We start from the raw sequence: 16,721 nt of genomic DNA, 5'->3' as shown, positions 1-16,721 counted from the left end.
TCATTACTTTTGTTAAGGTAGTTATATAGGCATGGATAGATGCATCTTTAACCTTGGGGTGTTGGATTGGTAACAAATTTGTTTCAACAAGTTCTGGTCAGGTTTGTTGTTATCTCAACCCTTTGCGCCTCACGTTGTGTGTCAAAATGGACTGTCGTGGTTTAACCCCAGCCAGTAATTAAGCACTACGCAGCTGCTCACTCACTCCCCCTCCATCCAGTGGGATGGGGGAGAAAATCAGGAAAAAGAAGTAAAACTCGTGGGTTGAGATAAGAACGGTTTAATAGAACAGAAAAGAAGTAACTAATAATGATAATGATAACACCAATAAAATGATAACAGTAGTAATAAAAGGATTGGAATGCACAAATGATGCGCAGGGTAATTGCTCACTATCCGCCGACCGACGCTTAGCCAGTCCTCGAGCAGCGATTCCCTGCCCCCCCACTTCCTAGTTCCTATACTAGATGGGACGTTACATGGCACAGAACTCCTCGTTGGCCAGTCCAGGTCACCCGCCCCAGCCGGGTCCTGTGTCAACCCCCCCGCGTTCCTCCAGCCCTCTTGCCGGCCAGGTATGAGAAGTTGAAAAATCCCCGACTACAGTCTAAACACCACCGTAGTCTAAACACCACCGAGCAACAACTGAAAACATCAGTGCCATTAACATTCTTTGTATACTGAACTCAAAACATAGCACTGCATCAGCTACTAGGAAGACAGTTAACTCTATCCCAGTTGAAACCAGGATACTTCGGTAATTCAGTGAAATCAATTTGTATTCTCTCAAAAGGTCTATAAGCCGTTTTTCTCTTTCCTGTGGCTGCTTGTTGATTGATTTTTAAAATGTTATGAATGTTTACTAGGGTTCAGTATATCTCTGCATATTAGTATTTTATATGTCATATTCCATAAGTAACTCTTTAATAGACACTGTCTCACATTCATTATTGACAAGTTAAGTAGTTTTGTGTATATATAAATTTTCATTTCTCTTTCTTAAGTTAATAAATTTAATGAAATATTTTTAAAATATGTACTACAACAACTATCAAAGTATTTGAAAAAAGATGCTGTTATAAATACCTGAGACAACCTATAACAGCCATATGAATTGGTTTTTACCTTAATCGCTTACAGTCCTTTTCCAAATCAAGTAAGAAGCAAGTAACTAGTTTAAAACAGTTATACATTTTTAACAACTTGAAATGAGTATTACTTTTCAGATAGTTTAGTAAAGTCTTTGAATTTTGCCTATAAACACAATTAGGTATTAACACAGGACTGTATAGTGTTTATATTCTTATTAACCTGCCAACAGGAATAGTTTATTGGCAACCTTAAATATTCAGAGGCAAAACACAATTCCTTGTCACAGAAGTTTTACAGCAGAGTAACATATTTTACTCTTAGAACTATTATATAGGAACATAAAGAAAATTACTATGTTACTTTTGGTGATCTGAGTCCTCAGGGCTGCTTCCTGGGTCTCTCTATTTGACAAATTATTTCCTCTGATTCGGTAATCTAATTTCTCTTGATGTTCTCTCGTGTACTATTGTTAGCTCTTTTGGTTTTCTTAATGTTCTTAAAATTTTTCTTATTAATTTCTGATGTATAAGATTCCTCCCTTGAGTATTAATTAAACCTTTTTCTTTTCAAATTTTTCCAAAAGTGTGAACTACTCCATATGTATTTTTGTAATCTGTAAATATAATCCCCCCCCCTTTTTTTTTTTTTAACTAATTCTAGGGCCCTTTATAGGGCATACAGCTCACAAGCCTGAGCTGACTATGATGGGCTTAGAGGTCCTGATTTTACAGGTTTTAGGTCCTTATTAATTATTGTCTCACTTTAGTCTGGGTCTCAATTACCTCTAAGCAGTTATGTTGTGATTTCTTTGATGGTTTTCCAAACAAAATGTGTTGGACTCTGAGCCGAGGTTACTCTCAGTTATAAATTGGGGGAGTTAATTAACATTGTTTCATATTTTAGGATCCAGCTATCTGTTAGCCTTTTTTTTTTTTTTTTCACTTTCTGTTGTAAACACTTCTGACATGTGGAGTATACACCTTTAAAGGGGTACTAAAGGTAATCTTTCTAACTTTTTCTGTTAATAACGCCGTAGTGACTGAAGCTTGGAGACAAGTAGGCCATTCTCTACTTACTGGATCAAGTAACTTAGAACAATACCTCACGGGTTTCTTAATTCCTGCTCAGTTTTGAGCAAGGACTATTTACACACAAAAAAGTTCTTTTTTCTTTTTTTTTTTTTTTTATCTGTGAGGCTTAATACAGGTGTCTGTATTAATGCCCTTTTTATTTTCTTTAATTTTTTATCATCTTTTGTAGACCATTTAAGTTGGTTATTAGTTAATTTCACATTTTCACTGTAGTTTTTAAGCCATGGTTTACAATATCTTAGTAATCCCAATATTTGTAAAATTTCCTTTTTAGTTTGTGGGGGTTTTACAATTTCATAGTCGTTTCTTGGGTTCTTTCTTTAGTTTCTCCTGTTATTAATAGATCATCCACATAATGTAATAACTTTACTTCTCTGGGTAGAAATGAAATCTTGTAAAATTTTCTCTAAAGTTTGTCCAAATAGATTTGTTGACTCTGTGAACCCTTGTGGTAGCACAGTCCATCTTAATTGTTTTCATCGATAGCGATACAGCAGTCGCACAGAAAGCCCCACTCTCTTTGGCTGTTTACAGAGTTGACTTTCATTACAGCCCCGCGGCGCGAGGAGAGGCGGCGGCCGTTGCCGGGGGGGGGGGCTGCCGCCGCCGCTGCTGCTGCCGCTGCTGCTGTAACAAAGGACGTTGTCCGCTGCCACTGCAGCGCCGGCTCCACCGCGACCGCACGGAGCCGGACTCCTCTCCCTGACCCTGAACGCTCAAGTTCAATTTCAAAACCAAATCCCTTCTTAACAAACCGTATTCCGCCCCAGGGAGCCAGAGCAAATCACCAAGGACCTCAAAAGGTTTCCCTTTTGCACCCACAATATTCATGGTGCTCCCAGCAAGGGTGTAGCCGGAGAGCAGCCCTTGAACGGTGGATCCTTCGGACCCTGCATCCACCAAAACCTCCACTCCCTCCCTTTGGGGACTCAACTTCAATTCCACTCGGGGCTCCGTAGATGTTCCAGTCCCCAATAAGCAGAGCCCCTGACCCCTCCATTCACCTCCAAACATCTGTTCATCCTACTGTTTCCTTCCACAACTCTGCTTCAAGTGTCCTCTCTTCTCACAACAATAGCATTCAACTCCTGCTTCTCTACTTTCCGGTCCAATCGGCTTTCCTCATCTCCACGTACATACACCCCCTGAGTCTCTCTCAACAACTCATCTAACCCTTTGTCCTGCCAGTCTTCTAACTTCTCTAATTTCTCTCTTATGTCCACTTACGATCCAGCCACAAACTGTGTCCTCAGCAGGGCTTGACCCACGGCTGCACCAGGACCAACTCCAGAACACAACTGCAAACCTCTCTCCAATCTTTCCAACTAATCAGTCAGAGCTTCATATCCCCTCTGACACTCACCGAAGGCTCCATTTACATCCTGACCTCCGGGAACCGTTTCCCACACTCCCCAAATCACCATGTCTCTCAAATCACTCACACTCTGTCTATCTCCCGCAACCTGACGGTTCCAACTTGGTTTCTGTAGGGGCTATTTCACATCTCCTTGGGGCCTATGTTGATGTCTTTGGTCCCAGTGTCTCATCTGTGATCTCCTAATAATATCCCTTTCTTCAGATGTGAAGAGTATTCTTAAGATAGCCTGAATTTCATCCCAGGTGTAAACACTAGGGTCTAAAAATTGATCTAGTCTTTTGGAGACCCTTAGAGGGTCCTCGAGTAAACTTCTCATTTCCTTCTTAAATTCTCGGACGTCCCCAGAATTTATGGGTACCGATACAAATCCTACTCCACCTTGATTTCCCCCCATGGCAACTTCTCCTAGGGGCAAAAAATGTGTCATTTTCTGGTCTCTCCGAGTCCTACTTCGATTTTTCATCCCCTCTGTTTTTACCGGGGCAGAAGGGGTCGGGTGAGTGGGTAATTGAGGATATATTCGGGGTGGGGATGGAGAGGGTGATGGATTCGGGGATGGCGGGGGATTCGGAGCTGGGACATACGGGGGTGGGGAGGGTTGGTTAGTTGGGGCCCACTGTTCGCGTGGGGGTCCCTTCGTCTTTTTCTTTTCGGTTAAGGCAAAAATATAATTTCTAGCCGAGGATATTATCCAGAGGCTGGCATATTCACTTTCTTCTAAACTAAAAGGTTCTTTTTGGTTCACATATACATTCAGAGTTTGACATATCCAATCCTCAGAAGACCTGAACACGGGCCAGAGTATATGAGGATTGCTGAGAGGTTTCCCACCCCAAACCTCAATACTATAATTAATAATTTTTTTCTTTAGACTTATCTTTTTTCTTTGGTGAACTGTCCCAATATCTTATCATCAGGCCTAAGGGACTATCAGGGGGTATACCTGGTAACTTATCTTTCTTCCCCATCCCCATGGATCCAGAGGGCTTGGTTTTCCTCTGTCCCATCTTCCGAGGTGCCCTTATCCACACACACACTCACTTCCCCTCGGTCGTGACTCGCTCCCTCGCGGGCTACGAGAACTGCACTACTGGAGGGTCCGCACTCGTGTGATCTCAGAGAGACCTCTCACACAGTCACACCTCGGGATAACCACCCCAACCAAACGGCTCACAACTTATATACTCACCCGCTCCTGGGGTCTTCGCTTGGTCTTCGTGCACAAAATTTAAGGGGTCCTGCAGGTTCTTTTGCTCAGTTTTCATAATTTAAAGGGTCCAGGGTGTGGTGGCAGCACCTTCTCAAGACGGGGCTATCCGGGGATAGGGCGCCTCCCCGCTTGCGAAGGCCCGCACCAAAGAACCTGGATCCGAGTCACGGCACCAAATTTGTTATAGACACTCGTGACAAATTGGAGGACCCAATTTGTAGTGAATAAAAAAGGTCGAATTTATTAGCAAGCGATAAAAGAGCAAAACAGCGCTGGGCGGCTGGGGAGGCAGTGCTCCGCCACAAGCTCACAACTTTAGGTTATAGTTACATTCCTTATATACATTCCGTGTATCTCTTTCTTGCAAGTCTCCGCCTTGTCCTGCTTCTTCTTTCTTCATTCGTGCAGGTCTGTCACCAGGCAGATTCGGTCTATCTTCTCAAGGACGAGTGTCTTTTGATATAGAATGTCCTTTGATGTAGAAAAGTGCAGTCTTAGTGGAGTCCATCCCGTTATCTGGTAAATTATAGTTGTTGTTCTTTTCCCTCCTTAGCTAGTAAGTTATAGCCGTTGCCCTCTTCCCGTGACCTTTACGCACCAATTAAGCAAGTTTTGTTATTTACACAAGGCATCTGCTAACTCTCAATATGTCTCTTCTCCCTTCCCGATTTCATGAACAAAGTTAACTCGTTCATTACAGCTGTGACTTTGGGTATTAATAATAATAGACATAACTGTGATTCTCCTGAATATACAAGGTTGCTTTGTTATTGACCAGAGAACATTTGGATTGCCAGAGGCTCTTCTCAAATACTTTAGCCTCCAAGGACAGGATGCTAGTCAATATAGTAACTTTAGAAAAAACCCTATGATTCACTGCTTCTCTGGCAAACTCAATTGAGAATGTTTTATTTCCCCAGTGCTTCCTCTAATCTGGAGCAAGACAACAATATCACAGATAGGCCAATGCGTATTGTCTACTGATCTTATTTTTGATGCAAGTATTTCAGGATTGTTTTAGTAAGAAATATTTTTTGTATTTATACGAGAAATGGAATATCCCGAAGAGCACCAAGAAACTGACCATTGGCCTTAGAATCGCAGGTGATTAATCATTCCTTTCAGACATGCTTATGAGAGTTGTCTATGCTGGCTTACTGTAACCTATGTGCTCTGCAATATACTTAGAAATCTCCAAGAGCACTGCAGGCATTGCCAATTCTTAATTAGGACAGGCCAACGTGAAGCATAAAATGCCACATCTCAGCACAATCAGTTAATTTTAGTTACAGAATTACCCCAAACAGCTATTTTAGCTCACGCTCTCATCTCCAGGTCTCATCACAGATGCTGCACTTTTGCAGCCTAACCATGTGCAAACTTCTGCATGGCACGCTGTTAGGTGCTCTTGATAATTGAGCTTTGAAATACTTTGGCTCAATCTAGTCAGAATGAAGTCATAGAACTAAAACAAGCTGCTGAAACACCACATCCTTTCCTGTAACCATGCAGAAAACTGCTTTAGGGAACAGGAAAAGCAGAAACAAATCCTCTGCACATACAATTTCCCCGTGAAAGGATTTGTTGCCTTCACGGACCTCCATACTTAAAAACCCTCTGGCAGCTTGGGGGCAGAGGCCCTGGAAAGAAGCACTAACTGCAGGCTAGTGAAGAGCAGTCAGGGGAGCTGCTGTACAGGGCTGCAGAGACCAATGGGCCCCACCGGGGGGACAGGCTTAACAGGGAGTTAACAGCAAGGCCAGAGCCGCGGCAGGCAAAACCAGCACTGCCTCAGAACTCAGAAGCTGCCCGAAGCAGAGACTACTGCCCCCGGGAGCAACGGTGCAAGTACGACAAAGGTGGCAGATTTCACCCTGAACGGCTCACTTCCTCCAGGCAGCCGTCACTCAGCTGACCCCAGGAGAAATCAGATGACAGCAACACCGCTTCCTTCCTCTCCCACAGAGCCTCTCAGCCCTACTCCCCTAGCGGCCGCAGCCCAGCACGTACCCTCCCCAGCGTGCAGCGCGCGGCTGCCGAACGGCCGCATTGTACGTCCGAGGAAAGGGGCGGGGCATCGCCCTTCCCCCCACCCACCACGGGACAGTGAGAAGGGAGGGCGGGAGATCGCGAGCGTGGCCGGCGGAGAAGGGGCGGGGCGTGAGGTCGTCCCCCCCCCCCCCCCCCCCCCCCCCCGCCGGGGAAACCAGGGCGACAGCCAATGGGGAAGGCGCCCCGCGGGGTGGGAAAGTGGGGCTTCGGGAGGCTGCGGGGTGGGGTTGGTGCTGAGTTTCCGCAGTGTCACCGCTGCTGGTAAACAGATTCTGCCTCAGTCGAGATCCAGCGCATCTTCCCCCTTCAGCGCCTTTCCCATCCCCCCGTCGCTAAGATGGCTGATGGTGGGTAGCGAGACGGGGCTGCGGGGAGCTGTTGCCGGTCGGCGCGCGGTGGGGCAGGCGGGGGCAGCTGACGGGACAGGACAGGACAGGACAGGACTGGAGCGGGGGGTGGGGCGCGTGCTTGGGAAGCTGCGCAGCGCCATGTCCGCCTTCGCCCTGGAGGAAGCTCTGGAGGCTGACTGGGTGGCTGTGAGGCCTCACGCCTTCCAGGAGCGGGAGAAGCACAAATTCGTCTTCATTGTGGCCTGGAACGAGATCGAGGGCAAGTTCGCTATCACCTGCCACAACCGCACGGCGCAGCGCCAGCGCAGTGGCTCCCACGAGCTCTACCGCGGCGGCCCTGCCGGCCCCGAGGCCAGAGCCGCCCCCAAGGCCGGCATCCCTACGGTGAGCAGGGGCCCGGCCTGGGGCACGGATTCCGGCCTGGCGCGCGGCTCCTCGCATTTCCGCGCCGAAGCGGGGCTGCGGTGCTCCGAGCGGGGCGCGGCGGCCGAGGCGCTGCCGAAGAGCCCGCTGCGCGCCAAGAGCAGCCCGGCCCGGAGGCTGCTGCGGGGCCCGGAGGCGGCAGGTGCCGCGCTGGAGCTGGGGAAGGAGGAGGCCGCCTCGCTGTCGCCCTCGCCGCTGCAGGCAGCCGAGTCGGCCGCTCCCGACGCGGAGTCCGTGGGGGAGGAGTGCAGCTGGGCCGGCCTCTTCTCCTTCCAAGACTTGCGGGCTGTGCACCAGCAGCTGTGCTCGGTGAACTCGGAGCTGGAACGCTACCTACCTGCCTTCCCCGAGGAGCCCTCGGGTGTGTGGACGGTGCTGTTCGGAGCCCCGGAGCTATCCGAGCAGGAGATGGACGCTCTCTGCTACAAACTGCAAGTTTACTTGCTCCACAGCTTGGATACCTGCGGCTGGAAGATTCTTTCGCAGGTGCTCTTCACTGAGACTGATGACCCTGAAGAGTATTATGAGACCCTGAGTGAGCTGCGACAAAAGGGGTACGAGGAGGTGCTGCAGCAGGCCCGCAGGCGAATCCAGGAGGTGAGGCTACCACATGGTCCAGATATCTCCACCTTAGTGTTACCTTTTCCTTACTCTGTGACATCTTTAGTTGTTCTCTCCAGCTGCTCCCCTTTACCTTTGCAGAACTGATCGATCTGTGGGACAAAAAAAAAAGTACAGGAAAACTGTCTAGTTTTAAAAAAAAGAAAGCAAGCCTTGAGAATCAAAGAAAGAAAATGAGGCTTAACCTTTCCAAGGTCTCTAGGGCCAGGATTTAAGAAGGTGCAGATTTCCCTAGTCATCTAAGTGTGGCTCAGTACTTTATTCTGTGCAATTGAACGTAGATGTTTGTGAACAAGAATCTGATGGATTTGGCAAGGTCTTTCTCCCAGATTTTTGTTGTTGCGTTGCTTTACACCAGGATGTGTTGTAGTCTGAATTTTTCTGTTTAATGGGAGCAGCAACACATGGTGTTTATTTTGACAGTACAATTTAGGTGCTTGAGGCCAAAAAGTTCTAGGTTCCTACAGGCTCTGGGTGCTGAATCTACTATTTCAAGTGAGATGATGTTTTCCAGTGGAATTGGAATAACTACAACTTTTGTTCAGCTGGTAAGTTCTTAGAGTTGGGATTTTAAAAAGCAAGCTATCTGGTCCTAGCAAGTATTTACTGCATTGCCATTGCTAGTGTCTGACAAGACTTGCATGTTTCAGAACACACTATCTCTTTCTCATACCATATACTGTTTAGACGAAAGTAGTTGAAGGGGTTCTGCTAACTTCTAGCATCACTGTGTGAGAATTTTTTCACATCTTTGTAAACTGAGGTATATGAGGACCCAGATATTCCCAGTGAAAAAGGAGAATTTTTACACTTGTTTTTATGTTTTGGTGGCCTTGGTCCAGAATGTACCTGGATCTATCTAGGTGCAACTATGTATATGAATCATGTTATGGAATTTTTTATTTTTGCAAACACCATCTAAATTCTATTGTATGGATTTGTATGGATATAGATCAAGTTTGGCTGCTTCAGCTGCCCATATATATCCTACCAATATTGTGTGTTCAAAAATGTGTGGTGGTGAACATTTTGTTTTTTTTTTTTTCCTTGATAGAGTATGAGTGTATGTGCTTGCTGGTTTTGATGGCGTAGTGTCCTGGTTTCAGGTGGGATAGAGTTAACTGTCTTCCTAGTAGCTGGTACAGTGCTATGTTTTGAGTTCAGTATGCAAAGAATGTTGATAACACTGATGTTTTCAGTTGTTGCTAAGTAGTGGTTAGACTCAAGTCAAGGATTTTTCAGCTTCTCATGCCCAGCCAGTGAGAAAACTGGAGGGGTACAAGAAGTTGGCACAGGGCACCTGACCCAAACTGGCCAACAGGGTATTCCATACCATGTGACATCCCATCTAGTATAGGAACTGGGAAGTGGGGGCAGGGGGAATCGTCACTGGGGGACTAGCTGGGTGTCAGTCGGCGGGTGGTGAGCAATTGCCCTGCGCATCATTTGTACATTCCAATCCTTTTATTACTACTGTTGTCATTTTATTAGTGTTATCATTATTATTAGTTTCTTCTTTTCTGTTCTATTAAACAGTTCTTATCTCAACCCAGGAGTTTTACTTCTTTTCCCGATTTTCTCCCCCATCCCACTGGGTGGAGGGGAGTGAGTGAGTGGCTGCATGGTGCTTAGTTGCTGGCTGGGGTTAAACCACGACACGTAGTTTTGAGTCTTTGTAGGATTTGGGCCCAGCTTTTCCTTAGTGACTGGAGTTACAGAGTATGAGAAAATTATTGTTTTATCAGTGATGAAATCATGATAAGGTGTTAAAGGATTTTCAGTCATGGGTTTCTCTAGGTTTGCTTTATTAACAACTCGGAGTTGAGCCACCACCGCAGTGAATGGCAAACTTCCAAAAATTTCTGTCATATACCTTTTACCACCCATTATCCCAGTCCAAAGTCTTTGTAATTTTCCAGTCAATCTCGGTTCCCGTGTTGTTATCATTCATCAATTCATCTCATCAATTCTCATGTCCCGGTTCTTCTGATGTTAGTGGTTGTAGGCAGAAGGTCTTGGGTCACCACAATCACTTATCTTCTTACACGTGAATGATCACCTTTGAATTTCTGAAAATCACTCAGGCTATTCTATTAATTTATCTTGTTCTAAAGTTAATCACTTCCTCCCATGTGTTAGGTCTAAGATGTATGATCCTTCTTCTGTTGATTCAGCTTGACTGGGTTTTTAGCCAGCCATGGTGGGGGCTACACATAGGACAAATAAGCAGCTTATGCATATTGTTTTATAAGCACCTGCATTCTATTAATCACATCTAAAGCAATCTCTAATCATTAGTTATATGTTTGATACGAATAGTCTTGGAAACAGTGAGGCTTAAGGCCTAGTTCCTTTTACATAAGGGCATCTCAACGTAGCATTGTCAGGTACAAGTTTATTTCCAAACTGTTGTGTTAGGATATATCACTTTGATTTTTTCTTTTTTTTTTCATGGCTGCTTAAAGGGCTGAATTAATCCTCATTAATTTTGGTATACAGCCAGTAATTAGTCTAATAGTGTTCTGCAGTAGTTTTAGTCCAGAGAATGTGAAAGTATATTGTCATCCACTTTTTTTGTTTGACTGCATGAATGCTTGGGAGTGTGCTTAGATTCACTTGGCCTCCAGCTCAGCAGTTTTTATAAGGAACTGAGCAGGACAAGAGAAGTTCCTGTTAAATGTGTGGAGTTTGGGAACTGGGTACCTAACTCAAAGTTCGTGGTGTTTCTGAGGAAACGATAAATTGGAATTACTGTGTAGGAACTATTTGTTTCTTGAAGAATTTCAACTTCTATTTTGTTAGCATCAGTACTATCAGCAAAAAATAAATCAGTTATCAAGAGGCAATGCAAGCTTTATCCATCAGGATCTCTAAACTGCAACATCTTCTTCTCTGTTAATATTCAGAACTTGGTGCAGACAAAATAGAAGAGCATATTTGTATATTTGACTACAGTACAACCTTCCTTTCCCATGATAACCAATCTAGTAGTGTACCTGAAGTCAGTGCACCTGTACTGCTGTCAGTTGTGTAAATCGATCCTTCTTTAATTAAAGGTAGTTCATGTTTAAGAAAAGAAACCAGTAGAATGACTTGTTCTTTTCCCTTTTGGCTCTCAGGTTTCTTTTTTCCTTATCAGTTAGTGGTTTACTTAATCCACAGGAAATGTCTTTCTTTTAAGCAAATATTGATATTGTTTATCATTGCAATTCTAAGCAAATGAAGCAATGGATGATGAGTATTGCTAGGTATTTCTGAAGCAAAGGTTTTTCATACTTTCAAGAAAACCTACTGAATCAATGTTTCATCTCTCACTTTAATTTACTTTTCTACCTGTACTTGAAGTCTGCCTGTTAGCTGTTGGGAATGTTGGATTCCTGCAATTTTAAATGATTTTACCTCTTATTAGAACTTTTTGGGAAAAGGGGAAGCAGCATTGGCAACTGAAATAGTATCAAGGAGCATAATGAATATGGAGGGTTTTCATTAATATAAAATTGTGCAAAGAACAAGTTTAGAATTCCAAGACTTTGGCTTAACATTTCAAAATATGCTTCTGTGGTTTATAATTATCTCGTATATCTCTTTTTCCAGGACAAATTCCTCTGTGCAGTTAGAACATTACTTGAGAAACGCTTGCAGTTTCTGTTGGTTATGTTCTTTGGGGTGGAGAAGCAAAGTGAGCAACAAAACCTTGTGTTCATTGTTTCAGCATCCCCTATTTGGCTATCTGTTGCTTTCCATAAGTTACACATGAACTAGTTTATTTTCACAGCAGTTGTTAATTGCTGCTCTTTGTAATAGGTGTGTTTATCTCTGTCTCAATTATAAACCTTTAATAAGCCAGAAGAATGTTGCAAGTAGAGACAGATCCAAGATGAGGAAGAAATATAGTTGTAGAGGAACTGTATGACCTGCAATTAATTTCTACTGCATAAGTTGCAGTTTTGAAATAGCACATCTTTTTATTTTTTCAAATAAAACTATTAATTCTAGAATAACAGTTAATTTATGTTAAAGTAAAAACTTGTATCTAAAGGAGAAAATAATGTTCTACCTCATTTTTGAAAACTAATAAACACTTGTTTGGAACCCTTGTTCATTAAGTTTATGCCTGCTTAAAAAAAATTCCTCAGGTGCTCAGTTAGAGGTCTGAGCTCCCAAATGGAGACATGATACAGAATCAGTTCATGACCAGATAAAAAGATGTTATTTCAACAGAGAGGATGCTGCTGAATCCTTATTTGGGATTCTAGCTTCTTGGCCAGTATTTCTAAAATATTAAACTTTGTATCTAGAAGGCAGAAAAAGTTCTCTTATGTACTCTTGCTACAGCCATCATGTTTTTATTTATCTAATCTGCAGTTGGAGTCATTAGCAGTTATTTCTGGTTGTTACAAACTAGTCCTAAGTTAATAAATATTTTAAAGGCTTTGCATTTTAAGTGTTGAAAGGTCACACCTGACTCCTGCAAGCATCAAACCCAATAGTAAGGACACTGCGATACATTTTCAGATACACAGAATTAGATGTGGAGTGGTTCCCCCCCCCCCTCCTTTTTTGCAAATAATAAAAATCCAAGTCACACAGATATTTTGTTTTTAAAGTGTTTCAGTGAGTTTCTGAAATGTGTTCTGTATATGTAAATACATGTTGCAAGTTAAACAATTATGATGTGATAGTCATGGAAGACGCGGATGTAAGGTAGAGAGGGCTATATCACTTGAGATTCTTGGACCCTTATAGCAGCAAGGAAAATTAAATATGCAATATCTTAATCATATGGTAGACTTATAGTTGCTGAAAGTCTAAGGTGTGATTACATACCATTTTAAAATACATGCTTTAAGATGGCTTCTAGGAATTCAGTGTTTAAAGGACATTAGACCACATTATCACAGTATTTGCTTGTCTCTCTAGTCTGTTTATTAAAACCTTCTAAGTCCTAAGCAAAATACCAATTTGCCTTTTAATTGGAAAACTTTTGTCTTTTATCCTTCTTCCATTTGATATCTTCTTGATTAAGTGTTTATTTTTTTTTCTACTGCCTTTTCCTTTTGTTTTATAGGTAGCTACAAATTGCCTCAGAGATGTATAGACTTGTGATTGTAGGTTAATTAGATTTTTGGCTACTGTCTTTGTTTTTGTCAATCTTTTTGTGTTGTCTCTTTTCCAGTCTCAGTATGGTTGCTTGTTTTGGATTTGAAGTAATTTTTTTTCTCTCCCCCCAGTGCACTTAAGGCATACATATGTAGATAGACTTAATGCGTTAAGTAATGCCTTGTTAGTTTGACAAGAGCTAGCTGAAGATGATAAATACTGCTGCTGTATCTGAAAACAGTAGAATGCTTAAAATAATGTACATTTCTTCAAAATATGTACAAATGATATGTACACAAAGGATATCTGCTTGAAAAATTAGGTCTTTCTTGACAGAACTTTTAAGTCTTGCATGAAAAAATAAGAGTATATTCTATAGAATATAGCAATACTGTTCAATATGACTCTCAGTAAGTGTCATGGTTTAAGCTCAGCCGGCAACAAAGCACCACAAAGCTGCTCACTCCCTCCCCCAACCCCCCACAGGATGATGATGAGAGAATATAACAAAAGGCTCAAAGGTTGATACAAGGACAGGGAGGGATCACTCGCCACTTATGGTCACAGGCAAAAACCAGACTCCACTTGGGGGGAAAAAAACAAAATCAATTTAATTTGCTACTAATCAAATCAAAACAAAGATAATGAGAAGTAAAACCAAATCTTGAAACACCTTCCCCCACCCCTCCATCCTTCCTGGGCTCAACTCCACTCCACTCCCTATTTTCTCTACCTCCTCTCACCAGCAGCACAGGGGGACAGGGAATGGGGGTTGCGGTCAGTTCATCACACATTGTCTCTGCTGCTCCTTCCTCCTCGGGGAGGATTCCTCACTCCTCCACTGCTCCAGCGTGGGGTCCCTCCCACAGGAGACAGTCCTCCATGAACTTTTCCAATATGAGTCCTTCCCAGGGGCTGCAGTTCTTCACAAGCTGCTCCAGCATGGGTCCCTTCCATGGGGTGCAGTCCTTCAGGAACAGACTGCTCCAGCATGGGCTTTCCCATGGAGTCACAGCCATCTTCAGGGGCATCCAACTGCTCTGGCATGGGGTCCTCCATGGGCTGTGGGCATCTGCCCCGCTGTTAACCTCTATGAGCTGCAGGGGCATCACCTCTTCCCTCTCCTTCTTCACTGACCTTGGTATCTGCATAGGTGTTTCTCTCACATTCCAACCTCCTCCCCTATTGCAGGTTTCCCTTTCTTAAATATGTTATCCCAGAGGCATTACCACTGTCGTTGATTGGGTCAGCCTTGGCCAGAGGCGGGTCTGATTTGGAGCCGGGGAAGCTTCTAGCAGCTTCTCACAGGAGCCACCCCTGCAGCCCCTCCCCCACTACCAAAATCCTGCCACACAAACCCGAAACAGTAAGCTTAGACTTAATTTGTAGAAAGTGAAGACAACAGCTTGCTAGTCTCATAGTTCATTTCCCTATCTAAATACCTGGGAGAAAAAAAAAGGAAATAAAATGCAGTATATGCTCTGTTTAACTGTCTGAACTGGGATTGAGGAACCATTTTTGTTCTTCTAGTTGGGGGAATATTCTGATGATGAGATTATTTTATTTGACATTCCCCTTCAAAATTGTAATTGTTTCTTTCCCTAGCTGTAGAGATAGACTTTCCTCTATTTTTCTTTTTAATTTTTTATATTTGATATGCAGTTGCAGCATTTTCATATGCCAGAATATTTTGAAGAGCTGTGTACCACCTATGTAATAAACACTCTGTAATCCATTGTACTCCTTGGGATTCACAGCCCACTTAATTTATTAGCTTTTAGATATGATGTTGGGTTGTCTTTTCTTTGTGTTTAACTTTTTATTCTTGCATATTTTTTCTCAGTTTTTTCAGCATTATTTTCTTTCTCTTCAATTGACTATCCTGCCTTCAAGTCAATGCCTTTGTGGTGGGTTAACCCTGGCTGGAGGCCAGGTGCCCACCAAAGCCTTTCTATCACTCCCATCCCCTCAGCTGGACAGGGGAGAGAAAATATAACAAAGGGTTTGTGGGTCGAGATAAGGACAGGGAGAGATCACTCAAGCAGTTACTGTCACGGGCAAAACAGACTCAGCTTGGGGAAAATGAACTCAATTTATTGCCAGTCAACTAGAGTAGGGTAATGAGAAATAAACCCAAATGTCAGAACACCTTCCCTCCACCCCTCCCTTCTTCCCGGGCACAACTTCACTCCTGGATTTCTCTACCAAACCCCCCCAGTGGCACAAGGGGACAGGGATGGGGTTTACGGTCAGTTCATCACGTTGTCTCTGCCTCTTCATCCTCTTCAGGGGCAGGACTCCTCACACTCTTCCCCTGCTCCAACGTGGGTCCTTCCCATGGGTTGCAGTTCTTCACAAACCGCTCCAGCATGGGTCCCTTCCGCAGTGTGGAGGCCTTCAGGAGCACACTGCTCCAGCGTGGGTCCCCCACAGGGTCACAAGTCTTGCCAGAAAACCTGCTCCGTGGGCTCCTCTCTCCACAGGTCCTGCCAGGAGCCTGCTCCAGCACAGGCTTCCCACAGGGTCACAGCTTCCTTCAGGTGCATCCACCTGCTGTGGCGTGGGGTCCTCCATGGGCTGCAGGGCAACAGCCTGCTGTCTCACCACGGGCTGCAGAGGAATCACCTCCTCCAGCCCACCTCCTCCCCCTACTTCTTCACTGACTTTGGTGTCTGCACTGGTGTTTCTCTCACGTTCCACTCCCCTCCCCCACTGCAGGTTCCCCTTCTTAAATATGTTATCCCAGAGGCACTACCACTGTCACTGATTGGGTTGGCCTTGGCCAGAGGTGGGTCTGACTTGGAGCTTGGGAAGCGTCTAGCAGCTTCTCACAGAAGTCACCCCTCTAGCCCCCTCCCCTGCTATCAAAAACCCAGCACACAAACCCAAAACAGTCCAACTAACTGCTCCTTGCTGGACTAACGTTGCAAAATTCCACGTGGGGACGGATGACAGGACACCAATATGATGATCAAAGTTGCCAGTTTATTGAGCCTAGCTGATCATTCTTACACAATTCTCTAAGTTCCTTAAAAGCTTTGATTGGTTGCTGCATGCAAGCATATAGTGTCCACGTGCACAAGCATAAAATATGATTGGTTATATCGACACTGTACACGTGTATAAACATAAGATATAATTGGTTATACTAACTCTGTACACACGCATAAACATAGGACATAATTGGTTATATCAACTAAAACATGCGAAACTTGTCTCAGTCTAATTGGTCAAGATAAACTGCCGAATTGAGGTTCTTTGTGCCAAGTTCCCTTTATCGTGGAATGCGCACATGTATTCTTCTAATTGGCATCTTTCTTTTTTTTGTCTTCTTGTTTATTCTGTTCAAGGCCTTCTAAAGGCATCTGGAATGCTCTTGTGACCGTTAGCTAAATATGTGTCCA

The 16,721-nt window shown here is 43.9% G+C and overlaps 1 protein-coding gene across 11 annotated transcripts in view; it reads left to right on the top strand.

Annotated features, from left to right (window-relative positions):
• Positions 1–6,992: 6,992 nt before the first annotated feature.
• LOC126035248 (junction-mediating and -regulatory protein-like) overlaps positions 6,993–16,721 on the top strand; it is a 440,369-nt gene continuing 430,640 nt past the window's right edge. For all 11 annotated transcript variants that reach the window (XR_007504873.1, XM_049793566.1, XM_049793560.1 and 8 more), the window contains exon 1: positions 6,993–8,193. Coding sequence is in view for 10 of the 11 variants with exons in the window: in XM_049793566.1 (XP_049649523.1) it covers positions 7,168–8,193 (1,026 nt within the window). In the remaining variant the exon portion in view is untranslated. The remainder of the gene's footprint in view (positions 8,194–16,721) is intronic.

This window comes from Accipiter gentilis, chromosome W (genome assembly GCF_929443795.1).
Source record: "Accipiter gentilis chromosome W, bAccGen1.1, whole genome shotgun sequence".
Classification (NCBI taxonomy): Eukaryota; Metazoa; Chordata; class Aves; order Accipitriformes; family Accipitridae; genus Astur; species Astur gentilis.
Note: the sequence above shows the minus strand (reverse complement) of the source record. Positions and strands in the feature narration are given on the sequence as shown.